The sequence below is a fragment of the Eucalyptus grandis genome, chromosome 6 (genome assembly GCF_016545825.1).
Source record: "Eucalyptus grandis isolate ANBG69807.140 chromosome 6, ASM1654582v1, whole genome shotgun sequence".
NCBI classification, from domain to species: domain Eukaryota; kingdom Viridiplantae; phylum Streptophyta; class Magnoliopsida; order Myrtales; family Myrtaceae; genus Eucalyptus; species Eucalyptus grandis.
In genome coordinates this window covers 54969823-54994040 of record NC_052617.1, presented here as the reverse complement: position 1 = coordinate 54994040, position 24218 = coordinate 54969823, and the positions used below count along the sequence as shown (strand labels likewise).

At 39.4% G+C, this 24218-nt stretch overlaps 2 protein-coding genes across 5 annotated transcripts; one reads left to right on the top strand and one right to left on the bottom strand.

Moving 5' to 3' along the window:
- Positions 1 to 616: 616 nt before the first annotated feature.
- On the bottom strand, positions 617 to 4021 carry LOC104450876 (uncharacterized protein C57A10.07). Its single transcript, XM_010065583.2, has 3 exons — positions 2937 to 4021; positions 1518 to 1642; positions 617 to 1200 (listed from the first exon to the last, which is right to left on the bottom strand). Exons 1-3 carry the CDS (start codon positions 3526 to 3528, stop codon positions 880 to 882), a joined length of 1038 nt encoding a protein of 345 aa, XP_010063885.2. The 5' UTR covers positions 3529 to 4021; the 3' UTR covers positions 617 to 879.
- Positions 4022 to 4145: 124 nt separating this feature from the next.
- Positions 4146 to 10122, top strand: LOC104450875 (tricin synthase 1). 4 transcript variants are annotated; one of them, XM_010065582.3, is made up of 11 exons: positions 4146 to 4298; positions 4539 to 4914; positions 5020 to 5073; positions 5890 to 5973; positions 6725 to 6850; positions 7163 to 7230; positions 8471 to 8540; positions 8833 to 8898; positions 9008 to 9085; positions 9171 to 9231; positions 9855 to 10122. In XM_010065582.3, the coding sequence occupies exons 2-10, from the start codon at positions 4633 to 4635 to the stop codon at positions 9210 to 9212; spliced, it is 870 nt and encodes a 289-aa protein (XP_010063884.2). In that variant the 5' UTR covers positions 4146 to 4298; positions 4539 to 4632; the 3' UTR covers positions 9213 to 9231; positions 9855 to 10122. The 4 variants fall into 4 exon arrangements, with proteins under 4 accessions (XP_010063884.2, XP_010063883.2, XP_010063882.2 ...); XM_010065581.3 differs by having other exon boundaries at positions 9730 to 10122; XM_010065580.3 differs by having other exon boundaries at positions 9719 to 10122.
- Positions 10123 to 24218: the final 14096 nt, after the last annotated feature.

The window sequence follows — 24218 nt, the reverse complement described above, 5'->3', positions numbered from 1 at the left end:
TGGAGATCATCTTTTGTCCGTAACCTAAGTATAAGTAGCTCTTCATGTCTCTCTGCCATCATCTTTCTGGGTAAATCTTTTCTCTGCTCCGACTTCGGTTCAACTCGATGCTAGCATTCCTTGTGTTCTTTTTGCCATCCTTTACTTCTCCACCCAAGTCAAATAGGTGTCAAAGCCCCTTGATAGGGTTCTTCCCTACATCAATTAGGCATGGAAGCAAAAAAGGACTTGACCTTCAGTTAAGTTTTCATTTTGACACGGTGGTTAGACATGAAAGATGTCATGGAATAGGCACACAAGCTCAACAAACAGAGATGGCTGAGATGACATATGATTGTAAACTTGTTCCGGGCTGTTTGAGCTTTGCCCGCATGAAGAATCAGGAAGGCCACTGCGATCCCTTGGACATGCTGAGATGATAGTGATGATGGATTATGACAATCCCTTCCATGATGTCAGACCTGTGAATAATGTGGTAGGAGGTGGACTGGAAGAGCGATTGTGTTATGCCATAAATCTTAATGAAGAGACCTACACTTTTCGTGAGGACTTTGAAGATGAAACAACAAGAGTCTCTTGATGAGACATCAACAAGCATCAATTGACTTCCAAGCTATGGTTGGCAAACTAAAGATGATTGGACTGAATTTGCTTAATATAATTGTCCAAGTACATCAAATTTCATTACGTATAAACTAATAGATAACTTTTTGATTCACGAAGCTTACAACATCAAAGAAACTCATGCTATCATTAACTCCTTTGTCATCTCTCTATTCTATAGACATGCAGACCTTATTAAGAATAAGGAAAGGTAAAAAAATTGCGGGCTCAGCTATATCAGCATCGTTTCCTGCTTACATGAAGAAACAATTAGCACTACGACGTCCAGGGAAGCCAACCTGGATAGGGTGCCGCTCCGCAATATCTGAACAGATCTTGCATCTCAGGGCAACCTTTAGGATAAGGAATTGTTCGGTGGAAAGGATCACGGCCCAGCTTCTTACGATGTAATGAACCCTGGCACCCATAAGGATCTTCCTGAAATTGCTGCCTCACCAGTGCCTCGCCCTTCCGGGCTTTCTCTCTTGCAGTTGATGAAGCTGGGGTTCCTACATAAAAGAATCTCGACTCGGGGAACCTGACAGCAGCACGATGCAGATGGGCGAATCTTTCTTCCTTGAAATCATAACTCACGACCTAAATACCAGAAAGTAATCAAAATTGACTCTACAACCAAAATTGAAACTATTATAGAATACGCTGGTTAGATGCTCTGACTAACAGTGGAAGTAAGAAAATTTCAGATATGGGTTGTATTGTCTCAACAATACTGACCAAGTGGATAGAAGACATCCATTGGTAATTATGACTTTCCCCAAGGGTTCCTTGTCAAAAATATGAACCGCTCTTAACTTCAAGAAGAAGTAAAAGGCCTCCAATACCCTTTTTTCGCCCTTGACAGAGCACAAATCTCCCAACCAAAATAAGAAGCTTTTGTGGAACAAAGAACTTACAGTTATATTGGAAGGATATCTTCCAGTGAGCTCTCTGAACCTACATACACTAAACAGAAGATTCTCAAAGCTGTCCCTCGCATGTTCCTCAGTGAGGACCCTCGATCTCACATTTTCTTCCTTCCCTTCAACCAGAATATACAAAAGATAAGAATTAACAGTTTTTAACCATATGCATGACAATTTTGCATACTTGATTAAATTAGCATCCCATAGTAGGGAAAGATGATAATACAAAATCATGTATGCAATGGAGAAACACGAAACAAGTAATGAACAATGCTTGAGGCTTACTGACGAGGTACCAGATACACACTGACAAAAGGCAAATGCAGAACCAGGAAACCCTTTTGCAAATAAAAATGATAACCAGTTCCTGCCCCTTTAGCTTAATTGATAGCATTTTTCCCCAGATTTTTTCCTCTAGAAACAGAAGAGCTTTCTGGTTTATCCTTCCTATCAAGAGGAACAACAAGATGACATTGCAGCAGGAAATCCAAGAATAGTGTTACCAAGAGGGTGATTTCCAGTGCCCACCAATAGGAGGCAACTGAAGAAGTCAAGAAAGAGAAGCCAATCACATAACCTAGCAGCAGCAAGAACTGGAAGGTTGTTGAAAGCCATGATATGTCAAAGGAGGTGAAAATGAAAGGATGATTGGATATATTCAACAAGAATATGAAAAGCGACACAAGAATGTCATTGAAAAATGTAGCAGCCAGAACATTCTGCGTTTGGATGACAGGATATAGAGGACGTGGAAATTATTATAGCTAGTTCATTGAAATTGGCGGGCTTGCAATGAATAGACCAGAGGTTCTGGATGGGACAATAGAATGATACTTATAGTGACAATTAGATGGAAAGAGATGAACTTCAAAGTATAAAAAGTTGAAGCAATTCAAGCAAAGTTTTCCAAGTAAGTGATTCTTATAGCTTTTAGCTGTGCTACTTTACAAAACACATGAAACTAACCAAGTCTCAAAAGGTAATGGTAGATGCATCAAGCACTGAACTCAAAGTTCAGCACTATCATCTCTTTCAATCATATTACGACATGCGATGATGCTTGTAGTGATAATCAGACAGCAAGAGATGATTTTTCACATTAAGAAGACTGAAGAACTAGAAAAAGCTTTAAAAGTGAAGCAACACTTAACAGCATTAGCTTGGCTACCTTCAAAAGCACTGAAAAACTAACCAACAGCCTCAACTAGCACATTTAAACTTCAATCAGATCTGTTGTCAGGCATCATCACCTCATTCCCATGATATATTAGGAATTACTAGTGAATGAACCACAGCCCCATACATAAAACTTCTCATAATCCACTACAAAAGTGCGGTTGAAGTAGATTAAAATGGTACAACTTTAATTCAAAACAGCCAAAGGCAGACAGACCAGCAATGAGCACTCACCAAACCATCCTCTAGATTCAGCAACAGCCCAGTAACTCTGTGCCTCACTTCGAGGACCCGCGTCTTTCCGTGTCTCTCCACCACTGAATAATAGCAAAGCCATTTCATCTTTCGCAGTTATTTCAATTCCTTGTTCAATATGAGCCAAAAATGTAGCAGCTTGACCGGGATTCTTTTGATAAGGCTCCAAAAACCAAGAATCCTCCTTATCAACCTTCTCGCAACTCTTACTAGTATATATAGAATGTCCAGCAACCATCACGAGGTTCTTGAGATTGGCGAAAGGATAGTTTTCCAAAGACACATCGAATTCTCGATAACTACCAACGGCACTATACCGCGATTGATAGATAGATATAATTACCAAAATTGTGATCCCAAATGACAATGAAATCAAGAAAGCTAAAAAAGGATGCAGCTTGTAGAAATAGCGAACACGGTTACCGAAGGATTTGAGCATTTTGACCGGGTGAAGCTGAGAGCTCTTGGGTTTTCGAATTCTTCTGATGGTTCCCGATTCTAAGTCGAAATCGCTACCTGGATACGCAAGAAACGACTTGGGAACACTCGAAGCGTATGAAGGAATACTCATGATAGTTCAGAGTTCAAGCTCGAGGATCGGTCAAAGCAACCCAGATGGCGCATCATACGAAACACGAACTACCCGGGAATCGCTGATGATTTTAGATGGTGATGGTGATGGTGATGATGATGAGAGATCGCGAACTTAGCAAGCAATCGCGAGGAATCACACGATCTTCGTCGTCAGATGGAGAAACGAATGACCGAAAGCAAAGATCTTGCAAGTTGGGAAACCAAGAAATCGAACATGCACGACGAAATTCAGAGGTGAGATCGAAGAGGGCGCACGAGCATGACGTCGGAACGAGGAGGGATCAAGCCCGGAAGCAAGGGGAGGCCTCACCGGATGTCCACGGCTCAGACGAACACAACGGATCTTCTTCTTCAGAAATGTCAGAAGAGAACATCTCGCATTCCGCAGAGCTGGAAGAAGTCAAAAAGCGGAGTGCAATTTCTTCAAGTCGACTCGCTCGCGTTGGAGCTGGAATCTTGGAAATCGCGGTGGGACAAGATCGTTCCTTCAGAGAGCTGAGATCCGACCCGATTATAACGGGTCGGATCCGACAGCCCATGGATCATCACGCGAGGGAGGGCTCAGACCCTAAACCGGGCCTTCGCTACTGTGATGGGCTTTTATTTGGGTGGGGGGGAAGGATGGGGGAGATAATGCTTCGCCTTTTCTCAGCTCATTTCTTCTTCTCCACCGTTTTTGTTTGCAGACAATGATGGCTGAGTTGTGGGTAAACTGTTCTTCAACCGGATGAACCGGGTTGTAATCAGGTAACTTCCTGTCCGAAGCAGACTTGGCGGTTCTATGAACGATAAAGTTGTATAATTTGTTCTGTGGAATGTGTTGAATTCGTGCCTTGAGTGTTCTTGTGGAAGTTACTTGGGGAATGAGCAGGACGAGTTCTGTTTATAGTTGCACGATTGAACGCACGTGTTGACAGTTTCGTCTCCTGTGTTTTTTTTTTTTCTTTTCTGCCCTTTTGGGTTCTTGTTTTTTCGTTGTGAATGTAGCAAAGCTTGGGACTTTGAAGATTTTATTTTTGGGTCCTTGATGAGTCGATGCGAGTTGAAGGCGTTTGGAGGCTGAAGCTCACTTGGGATTTTGATGCTGGGAATCGGAATGAAGATTGCCACGTCAATGTTTCGTTCCGCTTATGTCGTGGCTTCCCATAGTGCTCTGCCTCCGGTTGGGGCAGTAGGGAAATTCCTGCCCTTTTCGAAGTCGGTAGCTGTGAATGGATCGGTTCCGGGTCAGGGAAGATGCTGTTGCTTCCGGTCTTCCAGTCCTTATGTGGTCCTGGAGGACAGGAGTTATGGGAACAAGCAGGTTATCAGCATCACTCCCCAACTTTATGACTACATTCTCTCCAACGTTAGAGAACCAGAGGTGAAGCTTTGCGTGCTTTTCTTACTTTTGTATCTCTTGCTTGTGTCATGCAATGCATATACTCAATTGATCTTTTAGTGATTTATGAATTTTTCCTCATTGCAGATTCTACGACAACTTCGCGAGGAGACAGCCTCGATGCGTGGTAGTCAGATGCAGGTTTCTCATGGCTCTCTTACATTTTCTGATGCCTCTGCTTTCCTCTATTAAAAGAAGATAAAGAATAAAGAATTGGCCAAACATTTTTAATTGCCAGAATTTGATATTGCGTCGTGTGCTGCTTGCTGTTCTAGATAAGAATTAAAAGAACTCTTGTTACTAGATGTGGATTAATCAAGTATCAATTGTTGCAATATCCTCGCATAGTTCTCCAGTTTTATTCTCAACAGTTGACAGCTGAGTCACCATGTGGTAATCTTTTTTGGATATCCTTCATGAAGATTTCTCATCTCATTTTGTTTGTCATACTTATTTCAAAATGCTGAACTGTTGGCAATCTATGGTTTGGATTGCACTACCCATTACATAGCTGCTTATTTGTGATGGTAGCTGTACCTAGTTCCCTTCTGACCAGATTGAAAAACATTTACCTCCTAAAATTTGGCATTCCAATTTACCTCTTCCACTGCCAAAGCTATAATCCAACTCATACCCTTATAAAGTTCCAGGTTTTGCAGCAGAAAGATGCTATCACTACACATGGTACAGTCCTGGTAAATATAAATCCTCAAGAGTACAGGCAATTGTCTCCGTTTAGATCCAGTCATCCCTTGGAAAATGTGAATCTATTAGCACTTTACTTTTCTTATCCCATCACCTCCTGTTTGTTGAGGATGTTAAGATGCGAAGTTCATTCATCAAAAAGCATATAACAATGCCCTAGCAGAATAATTCACCTTCTACACTGAAGAAACTGGTCTTATCCATATTTCATTATTACCAATTCTAAGCCGATGACTTGTCTTCTTTCATTAGGTTTCGCCAGATCAGGCACAACTACTTGCAATGCTTGTGCAGATTCTTGGGGCAGAACGATGTATCGAAGTTGGAGTTTATACTGTATGCATTCTCCTTCTGAAAAAATGTTATTATAAGATGATGACTACTAGTTATATGATACGCAACAAAAATTCCCATTTGAGGAGGAAGAATTATAGACTATGCTAGTCTTTAAATGATCTTCTTACACTTCAGTTAATTTAACCTCTTTCAGACATCCCTTCAAATTAATTGGAAAACAGGACAAAATCAATCTATCTTAAATCATCACTGATTTTTAATTTTGGTGGGGGGTGGGGAGGAAGAAGCGTAAGTGGGAGGTAGATAAGCCCTCACAGCTGTTTCTCTTACCTCATAACCATTCAGAGCACAGTTATTAGAATCTTTTGATTCTTGATTAATTTTTTTAAAGTTGATTTAATACAAGGACTCTGAGTCTACTGATTGGATATAAATCTGTCCATTATACCGAGATGTTACTAAGAATTGGGTTCAAATGAGATACATCTATATATTTGTTTTTGAGGGAAAAAAACAGTGTGTAGCTAAATCTCTATATCCTACACGTGGAAATGATAATATTTAGTAGTATTTCAGTTGGCATTACCTTTAAACTACTTAAGAATACTTACATTATTTTTTTAACAAGATTTCATAAGTTCTATGTATCAATGCCATTCAATATCTAATGCTAGGTAATTCACTGAATCTTTTGTTTCATAGATTTAAGATTTTGACTCAGGATATGTGTCTCAGTTGGAATACTCTGATTCATAGTGATTAATTACATTTTACTTTTTTGTCACTCAAGGGATACTCTTCCTTGGCTATTGCACTTGCCCTGCCAGAGTCCGGTTGTTTAGTGGCTTGTGAAAGGGATGCCAAGTCTCTTGAGGTTGCTAAAAAGTATTATGAGTTAGCTGGGGTTTCACGCAAGGTAATTTATATCCTTAACCTTTCTTTTAGCTAGTGTCAGTCCATGAACTCCTTGTGGTTGTGAAGTGCATTGTGAGTTAATTTGTGTAGCAACTGTTCAAAGATCTGTACTTTTCTTTTCCTTCTCGAAGGAAAAAAGAATATTCTTTTATGACAGTAGCTTAGCATGTTGAGTTTCCAGCAAGCATAATGATAATGGACGTGATTTCTATCAAATGTGCGTCCCTAGAACTAAAGAAGATCTGCATTTTGAGGATCTGCCTACTTTTTATTTCATACTATATGCGGTTCAAGACTCATATTTCGTGTTTAGGTGAGTGTGAGACATGGACTAGCATTGGACACACTGCACTCTCTTATTTTGAATGGTGAAACTTGCAGGTACCTAATTTAACCAGTATTACTCCTCGCCTTACTGAGTGATAGTTGTCTTGTGTCTTCTTCTCCTCTTCTTCTCATTTGGTTCTCTATGTAACCTTTGAGTGGACTGGGTGCATTTGTGAATACCCTCATAAGGCTTTCTCAGTGGTGAGGTTCCTATGGCCTTTCAATTGGCCCTTGTTGCACAAAAAGGCAATTTTTTGTCAAAGAATGGCCTTGCAAATGGACTTAGAGAGCAGCAGAGGACTTGCTTTATCTTTCATGGCTCTGCAGAAAGCCATTCTGGCATTACTGAGTGACTTTTCCTCTTAATTCCACTTTTTTCTGTTTATGCAGTCTCCATCTCCACTTCACGAATCAATCTCTATTCTCCCCTAATATCTCTGTCATCTCTCTAGCTTATCTGTCTCTCTATCCTCTTTCTGCTTTTCCATGTCCACTCTTGGATGTTTGGCCATCTTGAGATCCAGTGCTGACTATTTGATAGCTGCTCTCTCTCTCTCTCTCTCTCTCTCTCGTGCAAGCGCACTATTTTTTTTCTCAGGGATTTCTCAGTGTTGACCAGCAGTGAATGTTCACAGCTGGTTGCCAAGCGGTGCAGAAATGCTTTAGTGTTTCTGTTAAACTAGTGGTTCCATCTTTCTGATTCCTAATAAGGTTACCAAACAATATCAGTCTTTTTATGTCATTTGTTTGAATATAAAAGCAAATTTATCTAGTGGTGATTGTTAAGTTATCCTTTCAGGTAGTTTAAAGAATAATGTCCAGTTTGATATGGACAAAAATTAAAGAACTTTCTAGATACAATTTTGCCGAAAAGTATTTATGTGAAAGTTTCTTTAGAGTAGATGTTTCAGGTGTACCATGTACCAATACTGTCTGCTTATGCAATTTTACCGAACGATAGTTTTGTTGAACATTGGATGTGAAAGTTACTTTACACTGGATGTTTCAGGTATTTTGTTTACCAAACATTCATCTGCTTCAATGATGGCTTTTTAAGTTACACACTTCTCTCCAAATGAACTTTGCTAATTCAAAACAATTCCAAGCTCCAAGCTCTTCCAATTTCATGCAGCTTGTCAATCCCATCCCGAGGAAGTAATGCTGCGCATTCTAATTTTTCTGTAAAACTTATTTATTGATCCTAACCTAGGTTGTGTTGTGTTGCACATTTGTTGCCAATACTTGTTTATTGAAGGGGTTAGAAAGGATGACTTATCTGTATTCCTTCTTGCAGCTATGATTTTGCATTTGTTGATGCGGAGAAGAGAATGAATGAGGAATATTTCGAATTGCTGATGCAGCTTGTAAGTGAGAGAATTACTGTTTGTCGGCTTCTTTAAACAAATTGGCGCTTGCAACTTTCTTCTGCTTCTTACAAATTTGTCTAATTTACATGTACTTTACCTTAATAATTGCAAGGTCAAATCCCAAACTGCTGATGATGTTTGAAATCTTCAATCATTAGTCTAACTGAAATCATTGGCACTTGGATGGATCTTATTAAAACACAACATCCACTGCTTTGAGATGTCTTCTGCCCAACTCTGGAACTTTGCAATGTCTGTTTAATTGATGAGTTGTTAATTATTGTCATAGGTGAGGGTTGGTGGCGTGATTGTGATAGATAATGTCCTTTGGCATGGAAAAGTAGCTGACCCAATGGTGAACCTTCTCTCTCCTCTCTCTCTCAGTAGAATCCAGTGGTGAACTGGTATAGTACCTTTGTTCTTTTTCTTAGAGAAGAATTATTTTTAACATTTTCATTTCACAGGTAAATGACAAGAAGACTATCAGCATAAGGAATTTTAATAGGAGATTAATGGAGGATGACCGAATTAGCACCAGCATGGTATGTTCACCTGTCATTTTCATGAAGCACGCTTACTACTCTTGTCTGCAGCTTTGATTAAATGTCCTCGTTGTTGGCATTTTAGGTGCCGATTGGTGATGGCATTTTAATTTGCCGCAAAAGATGAGCACGGATTGGAATTTCAGGTATCTTTGTGTACCCAGAATCTTATTAGACATAATCAAGAATGGCTACTCAGAATCTTATTTTTAAGGATAAACTGAAAAGAAACTTTTTCATGGGATGTACATTGCTCTGTCAATCTCTCTAGTTAGTAAGTTCTTATATTATCAACAAGTAAAAAAAAATGTACTCCAGTGAGTATCAGCAAGATCTAATATAGTACTATGACTATGGTGTAGGGTTTTAAGTTCAACTTATGGTGGTTTTCTCACTTGATTATGGTTTCTTGGATGGATTGAGAAACCCTACAACCTTATGTTGTTGGAGTAGAGATGATTTCATCCTTGAAGCTTTTTCTTTTTTCAATTCATCAAAAGTGGGTGAAGGAACAAGTTCTTGAATGGATGATCATGTAGTACAATATGCTTTTGACGAAATCAGATGACATGTAATTTCACTACTGGTGGTAGTTTCACAAAGTTATTGTCATGGTAATGATGCATCTTTTAGGTGTTTGGCAGTGAGGCAGTCATTACTCTATGGCTCATTCAAACTGCGGTATACATAGAGATGCTAACCCAGGATGACAGCACTGGTAAAGATGACTCAGCTAACTGCTCATAAATTGCTCTATATCATGTCCTAGGTGCCTCCAAAGAACGAATGAGAAAAATCTTCAGATGAAGCCATTGGTGAGTGAAGGGAAGAACCTGGCCGATGGTGTCAGTCATAAAGAAGTCATTGGAAAATTTTGAAATTCTAACATCGACTGGTAAAGGGTTTCGGTATTTCAGTGTTGAAGATGCAGCAACAATTCAACTTATAAATTCATCTTGTTTGATTATTTTAATACTCAGCAAAGCATGTCGGTCTTATTTTCAAGTTGATAAATTGTACTATATAACCTTGTCTCATTTTCTTTTAAAATGTATCGTCTTCTAAATGTATAGAAAAGGATTGACAAACATTTAAAAAAAAAAAATTGAATGAAAAGGCAATATATATTATATATACACAGATGACATCCAAACAAGATCACACAAGAACAATTTGATTCTTATTTGGCAGCGGTAAACAAATTCCAGTTATTTCAAATTGAAGATAGTGCAGTCTAATTAGTCTTTTTCACGCTAGATCTGCCGCGCTCAGGTTTTATGGCAATCTAATGAGGGTTAAAAAAAGCCCTAGGAAAGCAGAACAGTAACAGTAAAATTGGCAACAGTTATTCAACTGACATGGAATCTTCAAATGTTTGATGTACATGTTTGAGTTCAAATCATCAAACTACGATTACTTTAGATCGAATGCTCAATATCTCATTATATCACATCAGCAAAAGTAAAATTGGGTTGGCATCGTGTGAGAATATTGCAATCCAAGCTCCTACCAGGTGAAAAGCAAAAAAATAATTTAAGTAAAGTAATGATAGGCGGTGCAGAAAATGAAATCAGCAACCACATCTAAATGCTTCGAAGAATCAACTTATAAAGAAATAGATGCAGCCCACTACATTTTGCAGCTACTATGCTTATCGTAGAGATTGTAATCCAAAGTATACCAATTAAGCTCACCCCATTGGTGGTCGCGTGGTTTGCGCTCAATTCCTCTTCTGGAAGGGAGCGAGTTCGAATCCCCGCGGTTGCTTATGCGACTCACCCACGGTCCGGGAGAGGTAGATCCCCTCAGGTCACCCCGGGTTTACGCCACTGGCTGTACGGCGGTTCTCAGGTCATAAAAAAAAAAAAACAAACAAACAAAGTATACCAATTAATGCGTCATCCTTTTATTAGTGGAGTCTTTTAGAAAGTCAACTGTGAGACAAAGTTGCTGCCATACAGGGCGAGTGTCCGTCCGATCCCAACTATGTACCTTGTAAATAAATGTTGCAGAAGCAACAGTGCCACGTGATCTCCATAGCCCAACGGTAGAAATAGCAAAGGCCCAAAGAAGTTGGAAGGAAGTTCTGGGAAGCATCTGATTTCCAATTATTTCTTCCAACATTTGGGAAGAATTTGAATTCCCAATTATTTCTTCCAACATTAGGGAAGAATTTGGATTCTTCATGATGCTTCATCAGCATATCTGTTATTTCTGCGTCAGCTCAGCATATCATTGTTCAGTGGTTCAGGGCAATTCTAGTTGTTTTGCTACCTTTGTCTATGCTTCCAATTTGTGATGGATAGGCGATCTCTTTGGGAGTTCTTGGCTTCTTCTGCCATTATTATAACTTCTCCTTGTATAGTCCTGGAAGATTTAAACTTTGTAAGGTACCTCTCTGAAGTCAGTAATGCTGTTATAGCCTTTACTCCAGATATGGATATGTTTTATGATACTCCTGTCCAAGCTGATCTTACTGATGTGAAGCACATTGGCAGCTCCTTCACATGGACAAAATTGTAGCATTGAGGATGCATAGCCAGGAAATTGGATTGTGTGTTTGTTAGATGCTTTACTTGCTTCATCTATGCACTCCTACATTGTATTCACCATTTCCAATATTTCTGATCATTGTCATGCACTTGTAAGGCAAGAGGAAGCTGTTCTCCACTTTCCAAAAGCCATTCAAATTCTCTTTCCTCTTTATCTGGAAGTGGTTGCTTAAGCTGGGCAAGTATATATGAGGAAACTCCATCGTTTACTCTTTATAGGAAGCTTGCTAGAGCTCCCGTTGCTCTTAAGAAATTCAATAAAGATCATTTTAACCAGCTTTCGCAGCAGATTCAACATTGTAAATTGGAGTTATGTACTTTGCAGCAGGAAATCCTATCAGGCGATTCCTTCTAAGTTAAATGAGGGGTTTATGCTGAGAAAAAAGGTTTGGAAATTGCAAAGTATGAGGAATCTTTTCTTTATCAGAAATCCAGGGTGAACCGGCTGCAACTTGGGGATAGGAATACTAATTCGCAAATCTCTTAAGCAGATGGACTCTCACCAAACTTTCAGAGTGCTATTTTCTAAGGAAGGTGACAACTGAGGGACATTGAACAATGCAGCTGAAGCAATGTTAAGAATTTGAGGAACCATAAGCCTTAAAAGGCTTAACAGGAACATCTACAAATAATATTTGAGAACTAAGTTATATAACACGACAAAGGCTTAACTAGAATATCATTCAGAGTAGGACAGAGTAGCCAATTATAGGTTCGTTCCTACGGTAATCAAATAATCTATCCAAAAGAGTTGGAAAGCTCTCTTCGGATATGAATAATGCATACCCCAAGATGCAGCAAATAACAGATGTAGGAGTTAGCATTAGAAGGGTGTAGTTCATGCGCTTAAATCAAGTGCGGACTATTAAGTCATTGTGAGTTTTGAGGGTTCGATTATAGCACATCAAGAATGGAATCCTAATCGGGTCAGTGAACTGATGAAGTTTGTGATGCAAATCATGACAGAAAGTAAAATGGTTGGTGCTTTGCAAGTTTGGCATTTTCTAGAATTTATCAGCCAGTGGGATACACTTTGAGAAAATGAGGACTCCTCCACTCCAACCTATAAGTATGACTGGTTCTCATCTCTTCTACCTCAAGCTCACAAACCTCCTGAACTACACTCTCTTTAGTTACAGCATATGCAAGTATACTATGATACAATCTCCTCGTATTGTATATAGGTAATTAGCTTAGCAGTATGAAGAATCGTGTCGATGAGCTGAACGAGGAGACGTTTATGTACAAGAATACCATGATTGATCTAAAGGAGAATTTTGAATCTACAGTTTACGAAGTCAAGTCGTTTATGTACAAGAATACCGTGATTGATCTAAAGGAGAATTTTGAATCTACAGTTTACGAAGTCAAGTTTGAACCAACACCGAAAGGTGGGAGCAAGAACAAGATGACGAGCACATATTACATAGAGGGCGGTATTGAGCTCAAAGAAGAGGACATTAAGGCGGGCAAAGAGAGAGCCTTGGGAATGTGTAAGGTCGCTGAAGCATACCTCCTCCAAAAACCCCGACACTTACGCTTGAAATTTCAAAGGCTATCCAAAATAAATTCAACAAGTCCCGTCAATAAGTACTTGTGATATTTTCCCTTCTGTTATAGGTATCTGAGTTCATTCACTTCTGTATGGCTATAAACGTCCCTTAGATTTCAATGGCAATAAAGATATGTCCTTTTTCAGTTGGTTGTGAGTGATTCCTGTAATTGCCCTTCCAGAAAAGCTATTTGCAATGTTGCTGCTGGTTATAGTGATGATCAAGTGTCTGAGATGCTGCAATTCTATGGATTCAAGAGAGGATCTCTCCCTGTTAGATATCTAGAGTTCCTTTGCTTTCTGGTACTCCGACGGATTCAAGCCTCATATTGATAGAATTGTCACAATTCTGTGGTACACTATTATCATTTTGTTTTAGTAATTTATTCAAAAGTTTATGAGTTAATTGTCACATTCTATCGAGAAAATTCATATATTGACACTCTTAAGGAAAGGAAAAGAAATTGAAAAAAAAAAAAAAAAAAGGAAAAAGAAAAAGATAAGAGAAAAAAAAAAAGATAAGATAATTTTAAAAATTTTACAAACTATTGAAATATTATTAACATGTCACCGTCAGTCATGCCACTTACAATGGTCAATGTCCACGTCATTGATATTTGGTTAAAATTGATCGGATTAACTCAACTAGCAAAATATCAAAAGGTTTAGTATTAAATTAGTATAAATAAAAGGTCCACGACTGAATTGATAAAAATGCAATAAGTTTATGATTTTTTGGACAATTTTCCCAAACACGCATAGATATGCAAATTTTATGTAAATTGTGAGATTAAGAAAAGAGAAATTAGAGAGAGAAATTGATTTTCTTCTGGACTCAACAAAGGCATTATTTTGTGCACATTCAAATGCATTGTTTTTTTTATATGTTTAATAATGCTTTCCTCAAAATATTTAGCTTTTCAATAGCCGAAATTATATGTTAAATGATGTATTTATGTCAAAGGAAATTAGGGAGTATATTTGGCTTCAAAAACTAAAAATGAGGACTATATATTGGTGGTTATCATCTTATGTTTCATGCTTAAGGGAGTAACTAGTCATAAAAGTAACAAAAACGAAAAACCAAAATAGTGAAGGGATAAAGGTGGAATTAACGTTTCTTTTCTTTCTCTTTTTGGTAGCTTCACGAGGTTATAGCCTAGGTATATATGAACATTAATAAATACTAGGTCAAATTGTGACCTAACTGGATTTAAATACCGAGATACTAGTAGGCTTCGGCCAGGAAGAGCCCCAAAGGTAGTTAAATTAAGGGATAATGGTGTTGCCAAGATCTTAACTTTTGTCCGGTTTTAAATAAAGCGCCTAAATTTTCTTTTATTCTATCACATACCTCAATTTTTCAAATTAACCTCAACGTGGTGCTTCTATTAAAAAAAAAATTATCAAAAAATTTCTTAAATCTATCACAATTATATTAATTAAATCATAAATATTTCAATTGTACTAATTTAATCGTATACATTTTCATGGTGAGAATTATCAAAAAGTCATAAACCTTTTGCAATTGTGTCAATTCAGTCGTAAACTTACTTTTTTGGCTAATTGAGTCATAAACATTTTTACAATTGTGCTAGTTCAGTCCTTCCGCCCAAATTGGTCGGCCAGTGCTAACGTGACCGCTGGTTGGCGCCAAATCTAGCTAGGGCTCACCTCGCCAGATCCAGTGACAAGGGGCGAGGACTCCCTCGCCATTGCTAGGCGAGCCCTCGCCTCATTATCGTTGGGCGAGGAGCCTCGCCAGATCGAGCGAGGGGGGCCTTGTTGTTGCTCAATCTAGCAAGGTGAGCTTGCTCAGCCACCTCAATCTGACGACCAGCAAGGACTAGCCAGTCACCAGAGCCAAAAGAAGAAGGGGGGAGGAGGAGGGAGGGAAGGAAGGGAAGAGAGAGAGAGAGAGAGAGAGAGAGAGGTAAAAAAATTAATAAAATAATTCTAAAAAATAAACTATTATTAAAAAATTATTGCCTTCCACCCAAAGTGGCCACGTTAGCGATGCCAAATCTAGCTAGGGCCAATTTTAGTCGGAATGACTGAATTGACACAATTATAAAAGGTTTAAGACTCAATTTGTCAAAGAAATAAGTTCATAATTTAATTGGTAATGTTTATGACTTTTTTGGTAATTCTCCCCATTTTCATGTATTGCCAATGTAGTCCATCTATCCAATTTTGATCGAAAGTCGTTAATGTGGATGTTAGTCATCCTTTGTTATACAGTCAATGCTGGCATGAACAAATTTTTTTCATTTTTTTCAAATACTTTTTGAATTTGTATTTTCTTTCTTTCTTTTTTCTTCTTCATCCTACTAATAGGCCGATGGCCGGCAATTGGCCATCAGCTACAATCAACAAGGGTCACCCTTGTCGACCGCTAGCAAGTCACCCTCAACGAGATCTTGCGAGAGAGGATCTCATGGCCTTGGGTGAGGCTTGCCCTCGCAAGGGTTGGCCTCATCAACTTCGAGCAAAGCTCAACCTCACCGGATTTGACGGGGACGAGCCTCACTAGCTTCAAGCAAGGTTCAATCCTGCTGGCCTCAAGCAAGGGCCTGCCCTAACTAGCTTTTGATGAAGGCAACCCTCGTCAAATGCGGCGAAGATGAGCCTTGCCAAGTGACCCTCGCCAGAGGTCAGCAAGGTCACTCCTCACCAGTGGTTATCTTTGGCCAATCTCCAAATGGATTAAGTTGGCACAATTGAAAAGTTAAAAATTAAATTTGCACAATTAAAAGGTTAAGAAAATTATTAACTTGGGCACTGACCCTGTTAGCTAACCGTTTAAGGCCATTACCTAAGAAAAATCTGTTCAGAGATGCTGATAAGGATGCCAACTAAAGACTAAAAATATTAGTGTTGTTATCTCCTTTTCCTTTATCCCTCCTTCCCAGTCTCTGTTCTTCCTTCTCTGTCCAGACTTGGCCCTCCTCTCCTCCTATTTTCTGTGTAGCCACAGCTGCCATATCATGACGCCATCACCGCCGGCGCCCTCATGTTCGTCTGGGGCCATCTCTATCGGACCTGGCAACTCGTGCCGTACCCATCATCAACCCATCCACTAATGGCGACACATTAATTGATCGCTTTTAATCTCTATAAACTTCGACTGACGATCTGCGGATTTTTTTGGGGGCCTGCCGCTTCAATCTTCGAAAGCGTGCATCTCTAATTGGGGGCTCCACGGAATTCGGTGCGTGGTAGTGACCTTTGGCGGTTGGCAGTTGGCGGTTGGGGCGATAAGGGCCAACTGGGTTGCCACTATTTGACCTCGTGGTGCATGTTAGCATATCCATTTTCTCTTTTTTTGTTAGTGCAGGTCCAATTCAAAAACTTAAATTTGTTGATGGAAGCAAACTGCATGGATATATTGAACATATCAACCTTGCAAAAGAATGATATGAGATATTTTAACACCCTATGCGGGCAAGTCGGATTGAGGATGATATGTGAAATTTGACGAATAAAAGCACTAAAATAACAAGTTAGAGGCAAAAGCCTAAATTTATATATAAAGTGTGATTTCATGTATGTAAAGTACATATGAATCATACTTTAACAAGGGAAATAGTTGGAATGCGGATCAAACATGAAAAAGTTAATTGTAAAAATCAAGTCATGACAATAAACTTGAACCACGGGACATAATTAATAACATATTTGACAAGCTCATTGATCATGAATGCCATAGCAATGCAATTGACACATAAAAGCCCATCATCAATGGCATGCCTGCTGAGCTCATCGGCCTAAGTTTCTAATAGGTAGAATTTAAGTGATATACATGACATGTAGCTAGAAACATGCACATAAGCTAAAGATTGAGTTTCATCGAAGCGGTTACAAAACATGACGTCTAATAAATTAAGCCATCCGATCCAATTCAATATAATTTTCACACAATTTCCTCACTATTTTCAATCGCGTTTCTACGTATCATTTGATAATTTGAGTTCCGCAAAGTCGTTAAGACTTCAAGGCATATTATAATCTTCTTCTTCTTTTGTCAAATTAGATACTTTAATTGTTAACCGATCATCATCGGTTGTGTTCACACCCAAAAAGACAGACTTTTGGCTATTAATAATAGGTATCAGACTTAATCAATGAGAATAGAGCTTGATCAACAATGAACAAAACAATCAACAACTTGAAAAGAATCGATAACTCATCAAGGAAGTCAACAACAACATCCTGAAAATTATCAATGAAATCCTTCATCAGGAGAAGTTGATCAACAAAGTTATCAATAATGGGCAATCGACACAAATGCGTCACTTTTGACTAATTAAGTTTATTATCGTTATTTTAGGATTCTTGTAATTTCTTGTGGACAAGTGTTGTTGAATAACTTTATACATTGGTGTTGCATGGAGTAACAACTTCTAACCGCAAATAAGATTATGAAGTAATTTGTTTATTTGAATTCAAAAACCGTTGCTTGTAACCATGATGGTGTACTATAAATACTATAAATTCCAACATTGTACTCTTTGTAAAATATCCTCAATCAATAAAAAATAATAATAACTCAACATGCTCATAAATTTATCTTTTATTTTTACTTTCTTGTATTTTATATCATTGACAACAACGATTGTTCTTGGGGTTATACTTTTCCATTTCTTTTTTTTTAATAACCGATGACTCTACCATAGACCCTCCGTGTCCGAACAGCTCCTGAGAGTCGAACCCCTATACTTCGGAAGAGACTAACCTAACTGATGGATTTATGAGATGGGCTTAAGGCCCATCCGCTCAAGGTTGGGCCCAAAGGCCCGGCCCACGGGAATAAGGCCCGTGGAGGGGGAAGGTATAAAAGGGAGAGAGAGAGAGAAAAGGCATCAGTTGGAAATAACGTACGTTTTTTCTCCTTACGCTCTCTCTCTCCCAAAACGAAGAACAGTAAGCATACGGCGCACTTTTCTTCCCTTCAAGTCGTCATCGGATCGAACAGGACCAGAATTTCTTCCTCGATCTTCGGCATTGGTGTTTAATCTGTGGCTAACAAGGTACGCTCGACTCCGTGGTGTGCTTTACGATCGGTGATACGTGTTTTTCCCGGGCTTCGTTTTCCGCATTGATTTAGGGGTTCGATTTAGTGTCGAACCGGTTTTCGGGGATCAGTCATTCCCAACATTGGTATCAGAGCCCCGTTTCACGTTTTCCCAATCAATTCGATGTTTTTGATTGATTTTCGTGAAATCCCTTCGGCCGTACGGAACCGGGCCAAAATCCCGACACCCGAGCGTTGTTCGGCCATTTTTCTGAGTTTCAGTAAGTCGGAATCAAATTCTGAAGGCACTGGGTGAAAGGCGACGTCGAGACGAGTCCGGCGACATGTTGTGCGTCGCCGGACGACGACGCACGCGCCCACACGCGCGGCCACAAGCCGCCGCGCGTGGCGCCACGCGCCCGGCCGGGCAATGGCGGCCGCGTGCGCCACACGCGGTAACGAACCGGCACGTGCGCGCCGGCGACGGCGAACGGCACGCGCGGTCCGCGGACCGACGCGTGCGCGTCACGTGATGACGTCACCGTGACGTCATCCAACGGTCGGTAACCGCTCGGATGACGTCACCGATGACGTCATCGCCAACGACGTTTCGCCGGGCGGTCACCGGCCGGCGACCCGACCCGATCAGCCTGGCGCATGCCGCGCACGTGCGGATGACGTTTGCGTGACGTCCGCACGCTCACGCGCGAGGCACGTGCCGGATGACGCCGCGCGACGTCGGCCGGTGCACGCGCGTGGCACGTGCGGTCGGTTCGTCCGACCGGCCCGACCGGTCCGACCCGCGCGCCCGTTGACCCGACCCGTTGACCCGTTGACCGACGACCGTTGACCGTTTACTTGATCGTTGACCGACCGTTGACCGTTGACCGACCGTTGACTTTGACCGTTGACCCGAAAAAAAAAAAAAAAAAAAAAAAAAAAAAAAAAAAAAAAAAAGAATTTGTTTTCTTTTTCAATCATGCCTATGTGGATTATAAGTAATCCATTTTTTAATTCTACATTTGTTGCATGAATTTTGGAAAATTATGTATTTTCTCTTATATTAATTATGGATGATAAGTGATCTATTTTTAGTTCCGCATTTGTTGCGGGAACTATGATGCGTTATGCAAGGATACCGCAATCCCAAGAACGGACGAGGGAAATGCAAGACTTAAAGGCTGATGTCAGAATTAGCTAATTATCGGTGGCATGATGGTGATTTAGTATCACATGTGGTCAGGGTCAATCAGATGATACAGGAAATCATCAATAATAGTTATCTTATGTCGGACTTTGAGAATGTGCCGATTTTGTTGAACACTCTTCCACCTGAATGGCAAGCAGTGTTAGATCGGCTATGGGAGGTCAACGTGGTCCCGGGTTATAGGAGGCTAGTGGAAGCTTTTGTAAGAGAGTACTATAGGATTGAGTTGGCCAAAACTTCAACCCTTAGATTGTGCGCTACGTGGCGCGAGTGAATGCGCCTTGGTGGCGACATGAGAGCTCTCCAAAAGTTTTCCCATGGTTGGTAAATGTACCTTCAAATTTCTCGAGATATTTTGACTGATAGATTAGAAGGGACATTCCCTATTTATTTCTTTGATTGATTATGTAATGATTACTACCTGATTGTTGTTAATGTAGCAACCGATATATTAGTTGTATCATGTGAAAGGATTGTTATTTTATTGGATGTTAAGATTTTTATTTGCTTTACGCTATTGCTGGTTCTTTTGTGGGTAATTAGCTATGGGTAGTAATAGAAGTTTTTGTAACTTCATAGAATTGATTTTGCATATGACAATCATATTAATGATAGTTTTAAGTTAGGATTTTTGGAGGATGATTGGAAACGTAGTGACCTTTTGATTCTGAAGCCTTACTTGAAATTATTCATTAATATGATGGGTCTATGTAAATAGAGATGCATAAATGATAGGCATTAATTATTCGTGCATGTATGTCTGATGTGTTCAGAACGATAGTTCAGCAACTAAAAATGTAATTGCTGATATGAACGGCTACAATTGTGAAATATTGAATATGAAGATTCAATATGTGCTGGAAAAGCAAGAAGCACTAGAAGCTCTTGACCATGTTATGGAAGATCTTGAGAATGCTGTGCGCCACCTTGAGCTGGTAGAGGACCGCTTAACGGCATGTGAGCGAGAATAGATATTTGCACACGGTTCTAGCTCGAAAGGGCTTTGAGCTCTAAGCGCAAGCGTATTGATTCGTTCAATATGTGGGAATGCAAAGGATCAAGTCCTTATTGCAAGAAATCAAGAATTAACCAACACAAGAGAGGAAAACGTCCTCAAGTTAAGAAAATGTCAAGGGTGAGGCGTTACAATAGTGACAAGAAAGGTCACTATGCTCGCGCTGTCGTGAGCCAAAGAAGGTAAACACCTCTTGTACATTTGAGAACTTTGATTATGTGTCAAGTTCTGAATTATTGGCTGAATCCAATCCTTTGTGGATTTGTAGATTCGGGAGCAACGACGATGTAGCGAAGGATGAAGGATCCTTCGTGGAATTCCGACGAATACCAACGGAACCGAGTGGATCTATGTGGAAAACAACTCCGAGCTGAAGTTAAAGGGATTGGCACACCGCCAACCGAACATGTGTGGTGGACGCAACTTGTTCCTACATGATGTTCTAAATGCTCTGGAGATTCGTCGAAATTTAATTGTCTGTTTTGATGTTGGTTAAGCTTGGTTTTAGTGTGAACTTCCGTAATAACGGTGTAGATTTGTATTTGGATACAAACTACTATGGTTGTGGTCACTTTCTGGATGGTTTTATTGTATTGAATGTTGACTGTGGTGATGTCAATATGTTATTCCCTTGTTTCACGTCTTTTACTTCATGTGATAATGATGTGAATGTGTGGCATGCTAGACTTGGTCATATTGGCCAACAACATATGAATAAACTAGCCAAAGCGAGGCTTGTTGGGCAATATTGAATAAGTCGATTTGTCCATATGTAAGCATTGCCTAGAAGGGAAAACGACAAGGAAACCATTTGGAAAAGGTAAAAGAGCGACGTTCCTCTGCATTTAATCCATTTGGACATCGTGGTTCAATGAATGTGAGAGGAAGGCAAGGGGCTGTTTGTTTCATCACTTTTATAGATGATTCTACTTGATTCGGATATGTCTGTTTGATTTCTCATAAATCTGAAGCATAAGTTGTTTTAAAAGGTTTATGAACTTGGTAGAAAATCAATTAGACAAGAAAATAAAAGTATTGAGATCCGATCGAGGTCGAGAATATTTATCTGATGAGTTCAGAAAATAATGTGATGAAAAAGAATAGAAATATTGTTGTCTATTCCATACACTCCTCAACAAAATGGTGTTGCAGAAAGAAGAAACAGAACCCTACTAGAAATGGTTAGGTCCATGATGGCGTATGCTAACTTACATATCACTTCTTGGAGTGATGCGTTGTTAATCGCTGCCTAAATACTTAACCAGTGCCTTCCAAATCAGTTAGTTCCACTCCATATGAGTTATGGATAGGTAGAAACCGGACTTAAGTTTACTTAAGCCATGGGGTTATGCTACCTATACTCATATGTCCTCTCACAAGTTTGGGAAATTGAGTCCCAGATAAAAATAAAGTATTTTAATGAGATACTCCGAACACTCGAAAGGGTATGTGTTCATAGGTGAGCAGGAAAGTGGGAGAATAACTGAATTTTGAATCACGGGATGTCACATTCTTAGTGGATGAATTTCCTTAGAGGGGCGAAATAGGGGAAGATTACTTCCTATTTGAAACCTTGGATCAAGATAATGATATTAATGGAGTTCATCCAAGTGGGAGTAATATGAGATGTGACGAATTGAATTCAACTCATTCTCAATTGCAACCACACGATGTGACGACATCATCATTACCCGATCCAAGTGGGAGCATAATGGGGAATGATGTGCTAAGTGTACAATCTCCCATACGGTGAACAAGTCGCCAAAGTATTCCCCGTCGATGTTTTGACATTGAAAGGGAAACTTTTATGGTTGCTCCACAAGATGAGTATGAGCCAAGAAATATTAATGAGGCTCTGAATTGCCCTAGTAAGGAAAAATGGATTCATGCAATGGAAGAGGAAATGGAGTCAATGAAATCAAACCAAGTCTGGGAACTGGTTGATCTTCCAAAAGGACACAAAGCTATTGGGAACAAGTGGGTTCTCAAAATAAAGCAAAAGGCTGATGGCTCGATAGAAAGGCATAAGGCTCGCCTTGTGGCGAATGGGTATAATCAACAGGAAAGAATTGATTATGTAGAAACATTCTCTCCTGTAGTGAGATTTACCTTGATTCGCATAATTCTGGCAATAGTGTTTGATATGGATCTTGAGTTATATCAAATGGATGTAAAGACTGCTTTCCTCAATAGAGAATTAGAGGAAGAAATAAATATGGAACAACCTGTTGGTTTCATAGTAAAAGGCTAAGAAGAAAAGGTATGTCGACTTTGGGGGTCGATATATGGCCTTAAGCAGTCGTCGAGACAATGGTATATACGTTTTCATAATGCCATAATAGCATATGACCTTACAATGATAGATGAGGATCATTGTATATATATCAAAATATCCAAGGATCAATTTGTGATCATATCATTATATGTTGATGATATACTAATTGTCGGAAGTAATATGGAGTTTGTTAATACTGTGAAGAATTCGTTGTCTTCCAACTTTGAGATGAAAGACATGGGTGATGTTGCATACATTCTTGGAATTAAGATTTCAAGATTGTAAGCCCATATACACTTCTATTACAAAAGGTGAAGGGTTGAGCCATAGTCTGTGTCCAAGAACTCCACAAGAGAATGAACAAACGAAATATGTTCCTTATGTTAGTGCTGTTGGGAGCTTGATGTACGCTATGATGTGTACAAGACCTGGCATATGTTTTACAGTTGGAATGGTGAGTAGACACCAATCCAATCCAGGTCCAGCACAATGGAAAGCCGTTAAAAGAATACTAAGGTATCTAAAGGGAACTGCTGATTATACGTTGAGTTATTAAGAAAAGGATATGCAACTCAAAGACTATTCTGATGCTGATTGGAGAGGAGATTTAAATAAAAGGAAATCTACCTCTAGGTTTGTTCTCTTACCGAATAATGGCACCATGTGTTGGAGCAGTAAGAAACAAAAGTATATAGCCTTGTCCACGATGGAATTGAGTTCGTGGCATTATCGAAGAGCAGTATAAGAAGATGTTTGGCTTAAGAGATTATTGGATCATTTAGGTGTTATTGGAAGTGCTGTAGATTTGTTATTAGTTAACTATGATAATCAAGCAGCAAAAGTGTACACTAAAGATCCAAATATCATGGCAAGACCAAACATATAGATACCAAGTATAATTTTGTCATGGATATGATTGCACGAAAAGATGTGAACTTAGAGTACATACTACGCATAGAATGGTAGCAGATCCTATGACAAAGCCAGTACCTAGAGATGTGTTTTGTGGCCATATGAAATCTCTAGGACTGCGTAGAGACTAATGTACTGAATATTATAATTTTTCCCTAAGTGTTCACATATGATGAATTTATGTTTTTCATCATTAATGCCTATAAATCTTCGTTTGATCTTTATGCATCTTAATGCTCGGTGCATTACTTTAAGTTAGAAGAAGTATGTCGGACGGATGAGATTAGCCCACTCACACGGGTAATCGCCTCTATTTCTTGTATGATAAATAGAGATGAGACTGTTTTTAAGCTTATTATCTAGGTGATAATCGAGAGCTCAAGCTTAAAATACGTATGTCGCCTTAACTAAGTGTTAAGATGAGGACATAATACTTCCTATGTCCGAAAGTAAAATAACCCACATATTTTACTTTATCTGTCTGAGATGCCAGATGTGAGTTCTGATGAATTTTGTGAATGAGTAGATATGTGAACTCAAGTTAGACATTGGGTATGTCTGAACTATCATCTGTACGGTATTGAAAGGTGTAGACATACGCTTCAT